At 59.2% G+C, this 13,456-nt stretch overlaps 1 protein-coding gene across 8 annotated transcripts in view; it reads left to right on the top strand.

Moving 5' to 3' along the window:
- The window catches only part of ARVCF (ARVCF delta catenin family member), a 49,766-nt gene extending 36,377 nt beyond the window's left edge, over nt 1–13,389 (top strand). For 2 of the 8 annotated variants that reach the window (XM_040465052.1, XM_040465059.1), the window contains 17 exons: nt 1,049–1,207; nt 1,386–1,909; nt 2,941–3,440; nt 4,106–4,289; nt 5,122–5,239; nt 5,672–5,843; nt 6,551–6,568; nt 7,613–7,684; nt 9,050–9,177; nt 9,496–9,646; nt 9,946–10,144; nt 10,233–10,344; nt 10,463–10,553; nt 10,871–10,924; nt 11,324–11,409; nt 12,010–12,126; nt 12,578–13,389. In XM_040465052.1, the coding sequence (XP_040320986.1) occupies nt 1,049–1,207; nt 1,386–1,909; nt 2,941–3,440; nt 4,106–4,289; nt 5,122–5,239; nt 5,672–5,843; nt 6,551–6,568; nt 7,613–7,684; nt 9,050–9,177; nt 9,496–9,646; nt 9,946–10,144; nt 10,233–10,344; nt 10,463–10,553; nt 10,871–10,924; nt 11,324–11,409; nt 12,010–12,114 (2,673 nt within the window). In that variant the 3' untranslated portion in view covers nt 12,115–12,126; nt 12,578–13,389. Of the gene's footprint in view, nt 1–1,048; nt 1,208–1,385; nt 1,910–2,940; nt 3,441–4,105; nt 4,290–5,121; nt 5,240–5,671; nt 5,844–6,550; nt 6,569–7,612; nt 7,685–9,049; nt 9,178–9,495; nt 9,647–9,945; nt 10,145–10,232; nt 10,345–10,462; nt 10,554–10,870; nt 10,925–11,297; nt 11,410–12,009; nt 12,127–12,577 lie in introns of those variants that run through there. The other 6 variants (XM_040465056.1, XM_040465053.1, XM_040465054.1 and 3 more) reach the window with 6 other exon arrangements.
- The last annotated feature ends 67 nt before the right edge of the window (nt 13,390–13,456 follow it).

The following is a 13,456-nucleotide window of genomic DNA, read 5'->3' as shown; positions in this document are numbered from 1 at the left end:
CATGTAGTCAGAGGCCCAGGGGTAGATAGACTTTGGCTCTCAGTCCCCTTTGCCAATCAGCACAGCAGGAGTCTGCTCAGCTCTGCTATGGACTGGCCTGTCCTCCTTGAGCCTCAGTTTCTCCACTGGCAAGTCGGGCCATAGGCATATGGGCCTTAAGAGGGCCTTGTCCAGAGCCATCTTGTCTGTAATTCTACCATGGTCAGCCCCTGCAGAGAGGAAGGCAAGGGGGGGCTGCAGGTTGAGAATGAGGTGGGTGACTGAGGTTGGAGAGACTTGGGGAGAGGTATGTGGGGAGGGGACCAGGATTCCTGTCAGGGACCAACTAGGTACACCCGGCCTGAATTCACCATCTCTGGGCTCTGATAGAACACTCAGCATTTCGAGGGGGGGCACCAACCATTGGGCCAAATGAGGTAGGGCCAGGCTGTGCCCACTCAACACCCAACGAGTGTCCAGGCCGGAAGGAGCAAGGGTATTTTGGGCATCCTGGGAACTGGGTATTTCTGTCCTGCGAGGGCGTCTAGCTGGCCTTGGGAACAGTGGGAGCCTGGGCGTGGCCACGAGGAGTCAGTGAGCAGTGCTGAAACTGCTGTCCCAAGGCCTCTGCACTGGAGGCTTCTGGGGTGGGTCAGGGAGGAGGCCCAGGATACTGGGAGGGCCCAGCCAGGAGTAGTGAGCCATGTCAGGAGAGCAACGTGCAGATCCCACCAACTTCCTTGCCCCACCAGGAACCTGTAGCAGCCAGGAACCTTGCAGCTCAGACAGGGCTGCCCAAGACTGCACTACTGGGGTCAGGGGCTTCATCTGCCAACTCAGCCCAAGGAGGCCCCAGCATTGGGGAAGGTCAGCCCCCAGGGCACCCATGGTGTTCAGAGACAAGACTGGAGCTGCTGTCTTCACTAGCTGTTTCTGAGACAGGCCTTGGGGTCCATGGGTTCCAGGGGTAGGATGAAGGCACTCCTGGCATCTAGGCCAGTACAAGCATCTGCACTCCAGGGCCGGGTGAACTGTGGCTCCTCACACTGACAGCCCCCGTCTTGCCCAGGAACAGAGCCCGGGCAGCCAAGCCTCGCTGGCCACAATGCCAGAGGCGCCCGAGGTGCTGGAGGAGACTGTGACGGTAGAGGAGGACCCTGGTACACCTACTTCTCACGTGTCCATTGTCACATCAGAAGATGGTACTACCCGGCGCACTGAGACCAAGGTATGGCGGGGCCCAGGCAATGGGCAAGTAGGCTGTGTAGCCATAGTTCTGTTTATAGAGTGGTCTCCCAGGGGCCACCTATTGCTCAGGTGGAAGATCTAGGCCACCCTGGCCCTGCTGGGGCAGTGTCCAGGCCTCTCAGGCTGCCCAGCCCATTGGCCACCCACTTACCCACCAGGTCACCAAGACGGTCAAGACGGTGACCACGAGAACAGTGCGCCAAGTGCCTGTAGGCCCAGATGGCCTCCCCCTGCTGGACGGCGGCCCCCCACTAGGCCCCTTCGCAGATGGCCCCCTGGACCGGCACTTCCTGCTACGTGGGGGTGGCCCAGCAGCCACGCTTTCCCGTGCCTACCTCAGCAGTGGGGGCAGCTTTACCGACGGCACTGAGCCCCGTGATGTCCCCAGCTACGGCAGTCTATCCCGTGGGCTGGGTGTGCGGCCCCCACGTGGCCCCCTTGGCCCAGGCCCTGTGGATGGTTGCTTCACACTGCCTGGCCGACGTGAGGCCTTCCCTGCAGGCCCTGAGCCTGTGCCGCCAGCCGGCCGCTCCCAGCCCGAGCGCTTTCAGGCGGAACCATATGGTTTGGAGGATGACACACGCAGCCTGGCTGCCGATGACGAGGGTGGCCCGGAGCTGGAGCCTGACTATGGCACTGCCACTAGGAGGAGGCCTGAGTGTGGGCGTGGCTTTCGCACCAGGTGAGCACCCTGTGTCCGGCCACTGACTGCCTCCAGGAAGTCTGCCTTCCACTCCCCCACCAGAGAATCCTCCACAGGAAGTGTAGCTGCCAGGGCTAAGTTACACATGTTAGTTTGAATTGGACTGAGCTCTTTTCAAAGACAGCAATAGGGCAGCCTCTGGGATGGTGGAGTTGCAGTTGGTACCCTCCCTGTGGGTCTAGGACATTAGGGAGGTTAGTGACAGTGCCCAGTGCCTGCTAGCCCTGTTCTAGTCAGATAACCATGAAGACATGAGCACAAGAGGCTTAGCACATTTCTCTGAGTTTGAGGCTCCCGCCTTTCCCTGGGCCTCAGTTTCCCCTACAAAAGCAGCCAGAACCTAAGCCACCCAGCTCTTCCCAGCACAGGCTCTGGTTCTGTCATCTCTGCCCTCAGTTCCTCTATCTGTAGAGTGGGAACGTGATCACAGCCTTCACATGGATTGTGCTGTGTGACCGCAGACAAGACACCTGACCCCTCCTAGCCTTAATCTCTGCCCTAGGAAGTGGGTTTGATGATGACAACCCACAGAGACATCTTATGCTCTGGGGGACTGGTGGCCTGAATGCCCCTCATAGAGTCCCACCAGGATGGCTGTGTGCAGGGGAGGGTCACCTCCTACCTGCAGATCCTGGCAGATCCTGCATCGCAGAGATAGGCCTCATGGAAAGGCAGGACTCCCAGTCATGGACACAGATGTTTCATAGAAACGCATTTAGCTCAGAATTGGGGAACACTGCATGGTGATGAGAGTGAGTGAGCTCCCTGATGCAAGCCTTGGTAACCATTGGCTGGTGTTTGGCTCCATCATTGTCTGGGAGTCCGTTCTTGCTGGCCTAGGTCATGACTCTGAGCACCCACTCGGTGCTTGGGGTCAAATACCGAGGTTATTGGCCTATCCCTGCCCTTAAAGGTTTCATGGTCCCCTGGAGAAAGTATAGTGATGCCACTCTGGAGCAGGCATCTTGTGACAGTGCTGAGATGTTCATGTGCCCTGCCTGCCTGCGCAGGGCCTATGAGGATGTGGCAGATGATGGCGGTGAGCTGATGGAGGAGCGGCCCCCGTTTCCAGCTGCGACAGCACCCCTGGCCCAGCCAGAACGGGGCAGCCTGGGTAGCCTGGACCGGGTGGTACGGCGGTCGCCCTCAGTGGACAGCGCCCGTAAGGAGCCACGTTGGCGGGACCCTGAGCTGCCAGAGGTACTGGCCATGCTGCGGCACCCCGTGGATCCCGTGAAAGCCAACGCGGCTGCCTATCTGCAACACCTGTGCTTTGAGAACGAGGGCATCAAGCGACGTGTGCGGCAGCTGCGGGGCCTGCCTCTGCTCGTCGCTCTGCTGGACCACCCAAGGGCAGAGGTGCGGCGGCGGGCCTGTGGGGCACTGCGAAACCTTTCCTATGGCCGAGATACAGACAACAAGGCTGCCATCCGCGACTGTGGCGGTGTGCCTGCCCTGGTGCGCCTACTGCGGGCTGCCCGGGACAATGAGGTTCGAGAGCTCGTCACAGGTGAGTGGTACCTGGCTTCCCCACATCCCTCAGGGAGGAGGAGAGCGAGGCTTGGCCAGAAAAAGACCCCCCCCCCCCATACTACCCATTTAGTCAGGAGTCCCAGCTGCTGGGAGGTAGGCATCAGGCTCAGACCGAGTGGTCCCCAGTGTCTCTATCTCTGGACTTTGCTGCCGCTCAGGCAGGACCCCTCTCCACTTGCCCCCATGTCCCTATACTCTCCAGGTCCAGCGTCTTGGTCCCACCCTCCAGTGGGGCAGTGGTGAGTGACTGTGCCTCATGGGACCCAATTGGCCAGATAGGGTCACATGACCACTTTGGGTAGAGCCAATGGAGCAGTAGTCCCATCCACCCATGAGGTTGAGAAGGGATGGAGGAAGAGAAAGTACCTGTGTGTCTAGCCACAGGCTCCTTGCCAGCCCTTCCTCTGTGTCCCAGCCCCTCTGGTGCTTCCTCCCAGCCAGTAGCTATTATTGAGTGCCTGTGCACATCTTGCCTGGGCCAGGGTAGGCACCCAACACTCCTCATGGCTTTTGTCACTTCCTATCTTCTAGTCTGATGTAGGGCTGACGAAGGATGGGGCAGGTCCTGAGCAAGGTCACATGGGGACGTAGGGAGGTCACTGCCTGTGTGGTCAGCACTGGCTGCTTGATGGCATCCTGCAGGTACACTCTGGAACCTGTCATCCTATGAGCCCCTGAAGATGGTCATCATTGATCACGGCCTGCAGACGCTAACCCATGAGGTCATTGTGCCCCACTCGGGCTGGGAACGTGAGCCCAACGAGGATTCCAAGCCAAGGGATGCCGAGTGGACAACAGTCTTCAAGAACACATCAGGCTGCTTGAGGTGTGGGTGGGGGCTGGGCTTAGGCATTCCCTATGAGGTTACCCAGGGCTATTCCCGGTCAAGGAGGTGGGAGCCAGGCACCAGAGCCTACATGCAAAACTGGGAATAGCCATGTTCTCATGTCCTATAAAGTGTGGAAGAGAACTAGCCACCCAAGTCTTAGGAGCTTCACAGCTATACCACAGTTCCTGCCTGAGTCCTGAGAATGGGGCCTGATGAGGCTGTACTCATCCCTAAGGGCAGCCTCTGGACAAGGTCTGCTACGCTGTCATGTAGTACCCCATGGCCCCAGCCCTGCTCAGTTTTGATATACTCTTCTATCACCGTGACAGCCAGGGTAGGGGGAGCCAGGACCCTCATCTTCAGGTGGCCTCAGAGGCCTCATTCTACCTCCTTGCAACCTCTGCCCTCACCCTCCCACCCTGGGATTCCCTGTGGAGTCCCCACAGGCAGCGCTGGCTCCCCACTGTCTTGCCTGTCCATCAGGATGTACCCCCGTGGCCCTATGGGGTCCTCACCTCAGGGTAAGGTGGAGCCCAGAACTGCCCCTGGGGTAGGGAAAGCCCATAATTGCCTGCAAATGGACTCACACCTCTGGAGCCACTTCTGCCCATTTCCAATTCAGCCGGTCATCAGAGAAGGCCCTCTGCGCCATACAGATGCCAGGCTGGGGCTCCTTCCTGGGGTCTCAGTGGTCAGGGCACTGTCAGTAGCCCCAACAGGATGGTGTCAGAGCCTGTTTTACAGATGAAGACAAGACCCCAAAGCCAGGTGAGGGCTGGGAATTTGCCATGGGAGCCAGGGGTCACAGGGCTTGCTCTTGGCCACCCAGGAACGTGAGTTCGGATGGTGCAGAGGCCCGGCGCCGCCTCCGGGAATGTGAAGGGCTGGTAGACGCCCTGCTGCACGCCTTGCAGTCAGCTGTGGGCAGGAAGGACACGGACAACAAGGTGGGTGGAGCCTGGCAGGGAGAGCTCTAGCAGGTCCCGGGCAGGGGCAGTCTCATAGCTTCCTACAAAGGGTTCTGGGAGATGGAGCAGGAACCGGACCCAGGGGGCCCTAAACTATCTGGGCAGTACAGGGGGAGTAGGCATACCGGTCTGGGGCAGTGCCCTGGGCATGGACCATCTCATAGTGGCCACACTGAAGTGGACATTCCCGAAGCCCCGGATGAGGTCCTACACACAGTGTGTTTTCCACCTTTTTTCTTCCTCAGCCCTTCTCTGGGAGTTCTTACCCACATGGGCCCCTTAGCTTAGGCCTTCCCATCTTTGCATCCCTGGTTCCTTCTGTGCACACTGGCTGTGGCCAGTCTTCGCCAGGAAGGTTAGCAGTCTCCGTGCCCACCTGGCCCTGCTCCATCAACTCTCCTCTCCCCACAGTCGGTGGAGAACTGTGTGTGTATCATGCGGAACCTGTCCTACCATGTGCACAAGGAGGTGCCTGGGGCCGACAGGTACCAGGAGGCTGAGCCTGGGCCCCCAGGCGGTACTGCAGGCTCCCAGCGCCGGAAGCGGGATGACGCTGGCTGTTTCGGTGGCAAGAAGGCCAAAGGTGTGTGGGAGGGTCTGGGGTACCATTCTAGGACTCCCCATGCAACCCCAGGCTGAAAGTTCTTCCATACCCATGGCAGGCACGGAAGCCAGAGACCACCTGGTCAGCTCCTGATGGGCAGGTGGGGAAGCTGGGAGCCTCGGAGGCTGGGCCCAGCCCCCTGGGTCATCCAGCTGACAGGCCGGCGTTCCCTCATCTGCACTGTGGGTCCCCCAGGGGAGGACAGGAGTGAACCTGTGTGGTGTCCCTGCTGCTGCCTAGACTCGGTCCCTCAGCTCTGAGAAGGGTTCTGTGGGTTCATGTTTGGGAAGTACCAAAGACGATGCTGCCTCCTGGCATTCACAGAGCACCTGAAGACCCTGAGATGCCCTGAGGGCAGCACCCCACCCTGCCTTCACACCATCCTGACCAGCATTTGCTAGGTACAGGTTCCAGGATCTGCATTCCCTGGCACCTGCCAGGTGACATCTGTACACTGCCTTCACCCACTCCTCCCCATCATGTGGACCTGTTCTGATTCCAGGCCTCCCCTTTCTTATCCCATTTGCTGGCACTCAGCCCTCCAAAGTAATTGCGGTAGGATTCCATGACCCATCTACTCAATCCAGGGTATTCAGTGGGAAGTTGAGGCCTCCTGGGAGGGTGTGGGGGGGTTGCTGCCCACTCAGGTTCGTCTCCTCTCTCCTGTGCTTCCTCCGGCTGCCCAGAGGAGTGGTTCCATCAAGGTGAGTCCCTGTTTGTCCTGCTGTCCAGGCCTGGTGGGTGCAGTGGGCACCAGGGAGGTGCCCCCTGCCCTATTGTTTAGGTAGTTATCTCCATGACAACTGCAGGGCAGTCCAGTCTCAGGGCCCTGCCCCATCCCCAGTCCCTTCTCCAAGCAGCCATTTCTATGACAACTGTGTAGGCATGACAATGGCAGGAATGTTAGCCCTGGACCTTTTGGGAGGCCAACAGGCTGTTCCTCTATAACTTCAGACTCAGCTATGCCTGCAGGGCTGGAGCTGGAGCTGGAGCTGGAGCAGGAAGAGCCAAAGAGGGGGCAGGGCCTGGGTATATTCGTCCCCAGGGGTAACAGTGAACAAAGTCTGTCCCTGGGAATGAGGCAATATATGGCTTAGAGGGACGACAGAGAGGCCCCATGAGGCTGGGATCCCAGATCATCTGAACTCTGTTCTGCTGCTTTTCAGAGAAGAAGCAGCTCCCTCATCTGAGATGAGGGTGAGTGGGAGATAGCGAGCTCATTCATGGAGGTGTGCAGGCTGAGGCTGACAGGTGTTAGGTGGGGCTGCTGTAGGGGCTCAGCCTGTGGGCCAAGGTCTCTCTTAGCCAGCAGAGCCTGGGACCAGGTCCTGCCCCCGGGTGGGCATTTCCTTGTGGCTGGGACTCTTGGCCCCAGCTTTGCTTTACTGTTCAACCAGGCACATCCTGTCCTTGCCAATCCTCAGCTTTGTACCTACCTGCCACCCAGCCTGGGCTCCTAGCTCCTGGCAGCTGCAAGGCCTTTGGGTGGTCTGCAGTGCTGCTCCCAGCATCTGAAGGAGATGAGTTCTGGCTTCTCGGGGCAAGGCTGGGACATCCACAGTCCCCACTGCCACCACTGCCCTTCTCCGGCCCTCCCTGCCTACCTAAACACAGAATAGTGTTCCATTGCCAAGGCCTCTTGGGGGTGCTCTTGGGTTTGCTTCAGGAAGGAAAGTGCTGTGTCCAGCCCTCCTGATGCACACCCATTCTCTGCAGAGTCTGCTTCACCTCCCCCTACTCTGTTCCAGGGAAGAAGGATGGTGAGATGGACCGGAACTTTGACACGCTAGACCTACCCAAGCGAACTGAGGCTGCCAAAGGTGAGTGGGTAGAGGCAGAGTTCAGGCACAGGCCTATCCAGGTAGTGAAGCTTTGTGCTACTAAACAGGCTTGAAGGGCCTTGGGGATCTGATGGAAAATAAGACCACAGGTATGAGGTTCCCCAGAGGACCATCCAGTCCCTGGGCACCTGCTAAGGGTTCAGAATCAGGGCAGTTCCGTGGGTCACTTCAGGCAGTGGGGGGAACAGGCATAGAGAGGCCAGGCGATTGCAAGGTCACACAGCATGTGAAAGACTAGAGGGGCTAGAGTGAGGCCTTCGGTGAAGGGCAGAGACCAGGTGGGCAGGACCTTCCAGTATCAGCTGAGGAGCTCACATTCACTCAGGGTGGTTTGGGAGTTGGGGTGTATAGTCATATCTAGTACAGAGGCTGATCACACAGGGGGCAGAGCAGTTTGTCTTTCTTATCCCCTGTCTGGAGCCCTGTGTGCTGGCACTGGGAATCCAGCCTGAGTAAGAGAGATCTGCCCTAGTGAGTCCCAAGCCACAGCCCACCCTGCAAGCCCAGACACCCCCAAGCAGGGTGGAAGACCCCGGCCATGGGAGGTCTAGGGGAAAGCATCACAGGCAGTGGGACCAGCTCCTGCAAACACCCTGAGGGGTAACACGTTGCATGGGGGACGTTCTTGGAGCATTTGGGGAACAGGACTCCCAGGGAGGCTGGAGTAGAGGGACCAAGGAGGCATGAGGAATGTGGAGGGGGTGATGGAATGTCAGGTGGGAGGACCCGGGAGAGGGAGTAATGTTTGGGTACAGGCCAGCTGAAAGGCGGCTCAGGCCCTCCTCTCTGAGTGCCTTGGGGCAACTCTGCTGCAACCCGGAGAGGTTGTAGACAGAGAAGGCAGGCCCTGTTGCTAGGGATGGCCACTGGACAGAGCTTTAGTTACATAGGAGGGAACAGGGCCCTGTTGCTAGGGAGGGTGGGTCTTGTTGCTAGGGCTCCTCCTCTTAGTTGTACAGCCTATCTACATGGGAGGGCTGGCTCTGTTATTAGGGAGTTTGAGTCCCGTTGCTAGGGGAGCCACCCTGGCTGCCACCTCCCTCCCTACCCCTGACCTCCTGGATGCTCTGGCTGCCAGGCAGGCCTAGTACCATTTCTTTTGCACCAGGGGCAAAGGAACAGTGACCTCACTTAGACCCACTGCGTCTCACTGAGCTTCTGTTCTTCCATGAAATGGGAATGCCTTCTCCCTTGGGTGGCCCATAAAGAGTGAATGCATTGATGTTAAATTTTCCCTCACTGCACCACACCCATCCCTGGCCCCAGCTGACTCTCACCCTGGGAGGAGAGGGGATAATGGGGGCAGGTGTGGGTGACTGTGGGTGGTGGGTGCTCTGTGCCCAGGCTTTGAGCTGCTGTATCAGCCCGAGGTGGTACGTCTCTACCTCTCCCTCCTCACGGAGAGCCGGAACTTTAACACCCTGGAGGCTGCCGCTGGCGCCCTGCAGAACCTCAGCGCTGGCAACTGGATGGTGAGAGGCCAAGCCTGGTAGGGAGGGGACAGAGAAAATCTTAGGTATCCTGTTGGTGCCTGCCTCTGACTTTGTCCAGGTTGGGAGGGAGAGTAGGGGACACCATGTCTCCCCGAGGTCCAGGAGGTTCAAGGTTCCGGGCGGTTTGGGGCACAAAGGATGCAAGCTGGAGGTAGAATTGAGTTGCTTGGGTAGGACTTTGTCATGCCAGGGAGGAGGGTCCAGCCAGAGGGAACAGCCAGGGTTCAGTTGGGAGAGTGCCCGGGCATGTAGGCATGCCTGAGTGTGCTGAGCACCCTACCTGCTCCACTGCCACAGTGGGCCACGTACATCCGCGCCACGGTGCGCAAGGAGCGTGGGCTTCCGGTGCTCGTGGAGCTGCTGCAGTCCGAGACTGACAAGGTGGTGCGCGCTGTTGCCATTGCCCTGCGCAACCTCTCGCTGGACCGGCGCAACAAGGACCTCATTGGTGAGAACACTGGTGGGGCTGAGCCGGGATACAGAGCCCGGTGGTCTGCTCTGGGGTCCCACGGGCAGGGGCAGAGGGACCGGCAGGGTGGGGAGGTCAAGGGCCTGGCCCTGCCCCTGTCATTCTGTCCCAGCCACTGGAGCTCATGTCTTCCTGAATGGTCTCAGAGCCTATCCCCTGTACACGGCAGGTGACGTTGCAGCTTCCTGGGGCTCTCCTGGTGGAGGCCCCGTCTGAATCCCCTTCCTTCCCGCTGGGGTGAGCAGAGGCGTGTCCTAACACTTGCCCCTGTCCTTCAGGGAGCTATGCCATGGCGGAGCTGGTGCGGAACGTGCGCAATGCACAGGCTCCGGCGCGACCTGGTGCCCGCCTGGAGGAGGACACGGTGGTGGCTGTGCTCAACACCATCCACGAGATCGTGTCCGACAGCCTGGACAACGCACGCTCACTACTACAGGCCCGAGGCATTCCAGCGCTGGTGGCACTTGGCGCTACCAGGTGGTTGAGGGCCTGGCCTGGGGAGGGTGGGGTCCCAGTGGGAGGGGGGCGTGGCCGGTTGCTGACCCCGCCCTGGACCTGGCTGCAGCCAATCAGTACGTGAGGCGAAGGCCGCATCCCACGTGCTACAGACTGTATGGAGCTACAAGGAGCTGCGTGGTGCCCTACAGAAAGATGGCTGGACCAAGGCGCGCTTCCAGGTGCGGCCTGCCTGGCCTTTCTTTCCCTCTTTCACTTCTCCAGGCCAGGTCCCCCACAGGAGTGCCCCTAACCCTGCACCCTATCCTGTCTGTTTTGTGTACCTCTTCTCATACACAGTCAGCCACTGCTACTGCCAAGGGACCCAAAGGAGCACCAAGTCCTGGAGGCTTTGACGACAGCACGCTGCCACTGGTGGACAGGAGCCTTGGTGAGTACCGAGTGGGGGCATGGAAACCTATCCCTAAGGTATGAGATGCTCCTCTACCCAGGGGCACTGATAATGACAAGGCAGGTGAGGGCTAGGTGTGGAGGGAGCTTTCCTGGCTTGCAGCCTCCTACCACCTCTACACCCATGGTGTCCACATTGATGTTAAGCCGGGGTGGTGCTGTCAATGACAGAGGCCTGGCAGAATGGTGCAAAGAAGTTAGTGATGAAGAGTCCCTGAGGCCAGCTGTGCTGGGGGTCTGTCTGTTCTGGTATCCCCACTGCACTGTATCCCCAGCCACCTGGCTTATGCCTTGCAGATGGTGAGAAACCGGGCAGCCGGGACGTGATCCCCATGGAGGCACTTGGCCCAGGTGAGTGCAGATAATGCAGGGCGTCTTGTTTTCTGGGGAGGAGGAGGGGAGAGGTGCTGAGATGGGCCAGGTGGTTTTGTCTTGTGTGTTTGGTGCTGGAGAGGTCTTCCAAGGAGGTGCTGGTTGGAAGAGATCTGGTTTAGCGGTGCTGGTGAGGGGGGTGGACAGCCAGGGAGGGGTCAGTGCCTAGCTGGGGTCTGGCCTGCCAGCTGCGGGGGACTGGGTGGGGGCTGGTGTGTTCTGAGCCGCCATCATGGGAGGGGTCATGAGAAGACCTGACCTAGTCCTCCCGCACAGTGCTGGGGCAGGGTAGGTGGGCCCCCCTGCATCTGGGCTGAGAGGGAGATCTGCTCCTGTGGTGCCTGCCCCTCAGAGTTCCCCTCATGTCCCCACCCCAAGATGGATACTCTACTGTGGACCGGAGGGAGCGGAGGGCTCGAGGCAGTGACCCTGCGGGGGAGGCCTCTGAGAAGGAACCGTTGAAAGTAAGTGGCTGTGGGCAGGTGCCTAGAGATGTGGCATAGCTAGGGCTTGCCTGAGAGGGGCGCCGGCGAGGTGCTGAGTTTAGGCTGCCCAGTCAGCCTGGGGTGGAGCTCATCTGAAAGGCAGTTGGGCTGGGAGATCAAGCCTGAGGACCGGCCCTCCCGCCTCAGGAACATTACCAGCAGAGTCAGTCTATGGGTACAGGTGACTTGAAGCTCACATGCACTGGGAGAGAGGGGGCACGGGACAGGGACGCTGCCCAGAACAATGCACAGAGCCAGGGGAGTCTGAGCAAGTGTGTCTTCTTCATCTTTCTCTGCCTGTGTGTGTGAGTGGGCAGTGGGTGAGGGCCCACCATGGTCCTGCCTCCATGACAACACCTCCCAGTCCACTCTGTGACAGTCCCCTGGCTTTGGGCACAGGCCTGTGTGTGTCCACGTGTCACTCCGCATCTATGTGAGCCACACTAGCTCAGCTTCCCCTTCCTGTGCACCCTGTCTCTGGCCTTACCCGCTGAGCGGCCCAGCCCCAACCTGTCAGCACTGACTAACATGCTGTATTCTGCCTCTAACGCCCTCCTGCCCACTGCCCGTCCGCTGCAGCCCGACCCCGGCAGGAAGGCTCCGCCTGGGCCCAGCAGGCCTGCGGTCAGGCTGGTGGACGCCGTGGGGGACGCTAAGCCTCAGCCCGTTGACTCCTGGGTCTAGCTTGCATGCCTGGTATGTTCTCTCGTCTGGTTTTTCATTCAACTGTTTCCCGTCCTCTGGGCAGGGGCTTCTTGTTAATCTCTGCTGGCTGCATGTTCTTTCCCTTCGTGCTCCCTGGTGGGACCCTGACTTCAAACTCATCAGGCTTAAATGCCCATTTTATGGACAGGCTGAGGTCGGAGAGGGACATGCTTCCCTGGGTCTTCAGTCCCAGCCCAGGTCATCAAGGACCCAGAGGAGATAAGGCCAGAGAGCAGGGATGGTTCCCCCACATTTAAATGCCGTAAGCACAGTGCCCCCCCTGGGCCAGCAAGTCAGATTGGCCCTGATGCCCAGACTCTTGGGGTCAGCCTGCACCACTCATAGCAGCCGCCTTTATCCACATTTTCATTGGCATAGCCTGTGGAGGGGTCCACCTAGCCACCAGGCCACCCTGCTCAACCTTCCCCCTCTCCCTCCTTAGGGCTCGGGCCCAGCCATTTGTTCTTAGGGATCTGATCTTGGGAAGAAGGGAACTCCAGGGCCGGCCCTCACAGACCCTGCTGTGGAGCTTGGAGCCCCCTGGCGCCAGGGGTTGGCAGCGCCTCTCGCCTGGGAGCCAGGGCCGGACATTCTGGACACACCTCCCTTCCTGCCCCACCTCCTAACTCCTTAGGCTGAGTTAGCTGTTTACTGACATGGTGCTGTGTGTGAGTGAGAGAGAGAAGGCCAGTGGAGCTGCCAGGGTGGGGCCCAGGGAGGTGGCAGGAGAAGGCACTGGGCTTTGTTTGGGGGCTGGTGATGTAAAAGAGTGTGCTCTTGTATGTGCAAGGCCCCAGAGGAGTCTAGCAGGGAGGGGGGCTCAGGGAAGGAGTTTAACTCTGGAAGATGGAGGGGATCCACTGGGCTCTGAGTCTCACCCTGCATGGCAGACAGAACATGGGCAGGGGCTGGCCGTGCAGAGAGGCTCTGGAGGCAGTGAGGTGGGTGTCAGGCTGTGCTTGCCCCCACCCTGCCCTCGGATACATGGAGCCCAGTGTGGCAGGAGCCTTCTCTGAGCGACTCTGGCCCAGGCCATGGCTGCCAATCCTGTCTGCCGGAGCCCTGAGTCACACCTCTGGGACTGACCTTCGGCAGCAGCGGGGGACTGCTGCCTAGTGCCTGCTGTTTGTGACTTAAAAACAGAAGAACACTGACAAAAAGCATTAAAAACAAAACCAAAATAAGACTGTATTGGTAAACACCTAAATTTTTGTAAGAAAATTTAAAAATTAAAAAAAGCAACAAAGGAACTTTCTATCTTCTATGGCTCACATCTTTTGCTCCTCCCTGATTGTCAGGTGGGAAATGGGTAGAGGTGGTG

Source organism: Herpailurus yagouaroundi, unplaced genomic scaffold (assembly GCF_014898765.1).
Source record: "Herpailurus yagouaroundi ecotype Mexico unplaced genomic scaffold, PumYag 545, whole genome shotgun sequence".
Classification (NCBI taxonomy): domain Eukaryota; kingdom Metazoa; phylum Chordata; class Mammalia; order Carnivora; family Felidae; genus Herpailurus; species Herpailurus yagouaroundi.
The sequence above is the reverse complement of the archived record's forward strand: the minus strand, read 5'-3'. Positions and strand labels throughout refer to the sequence as shown.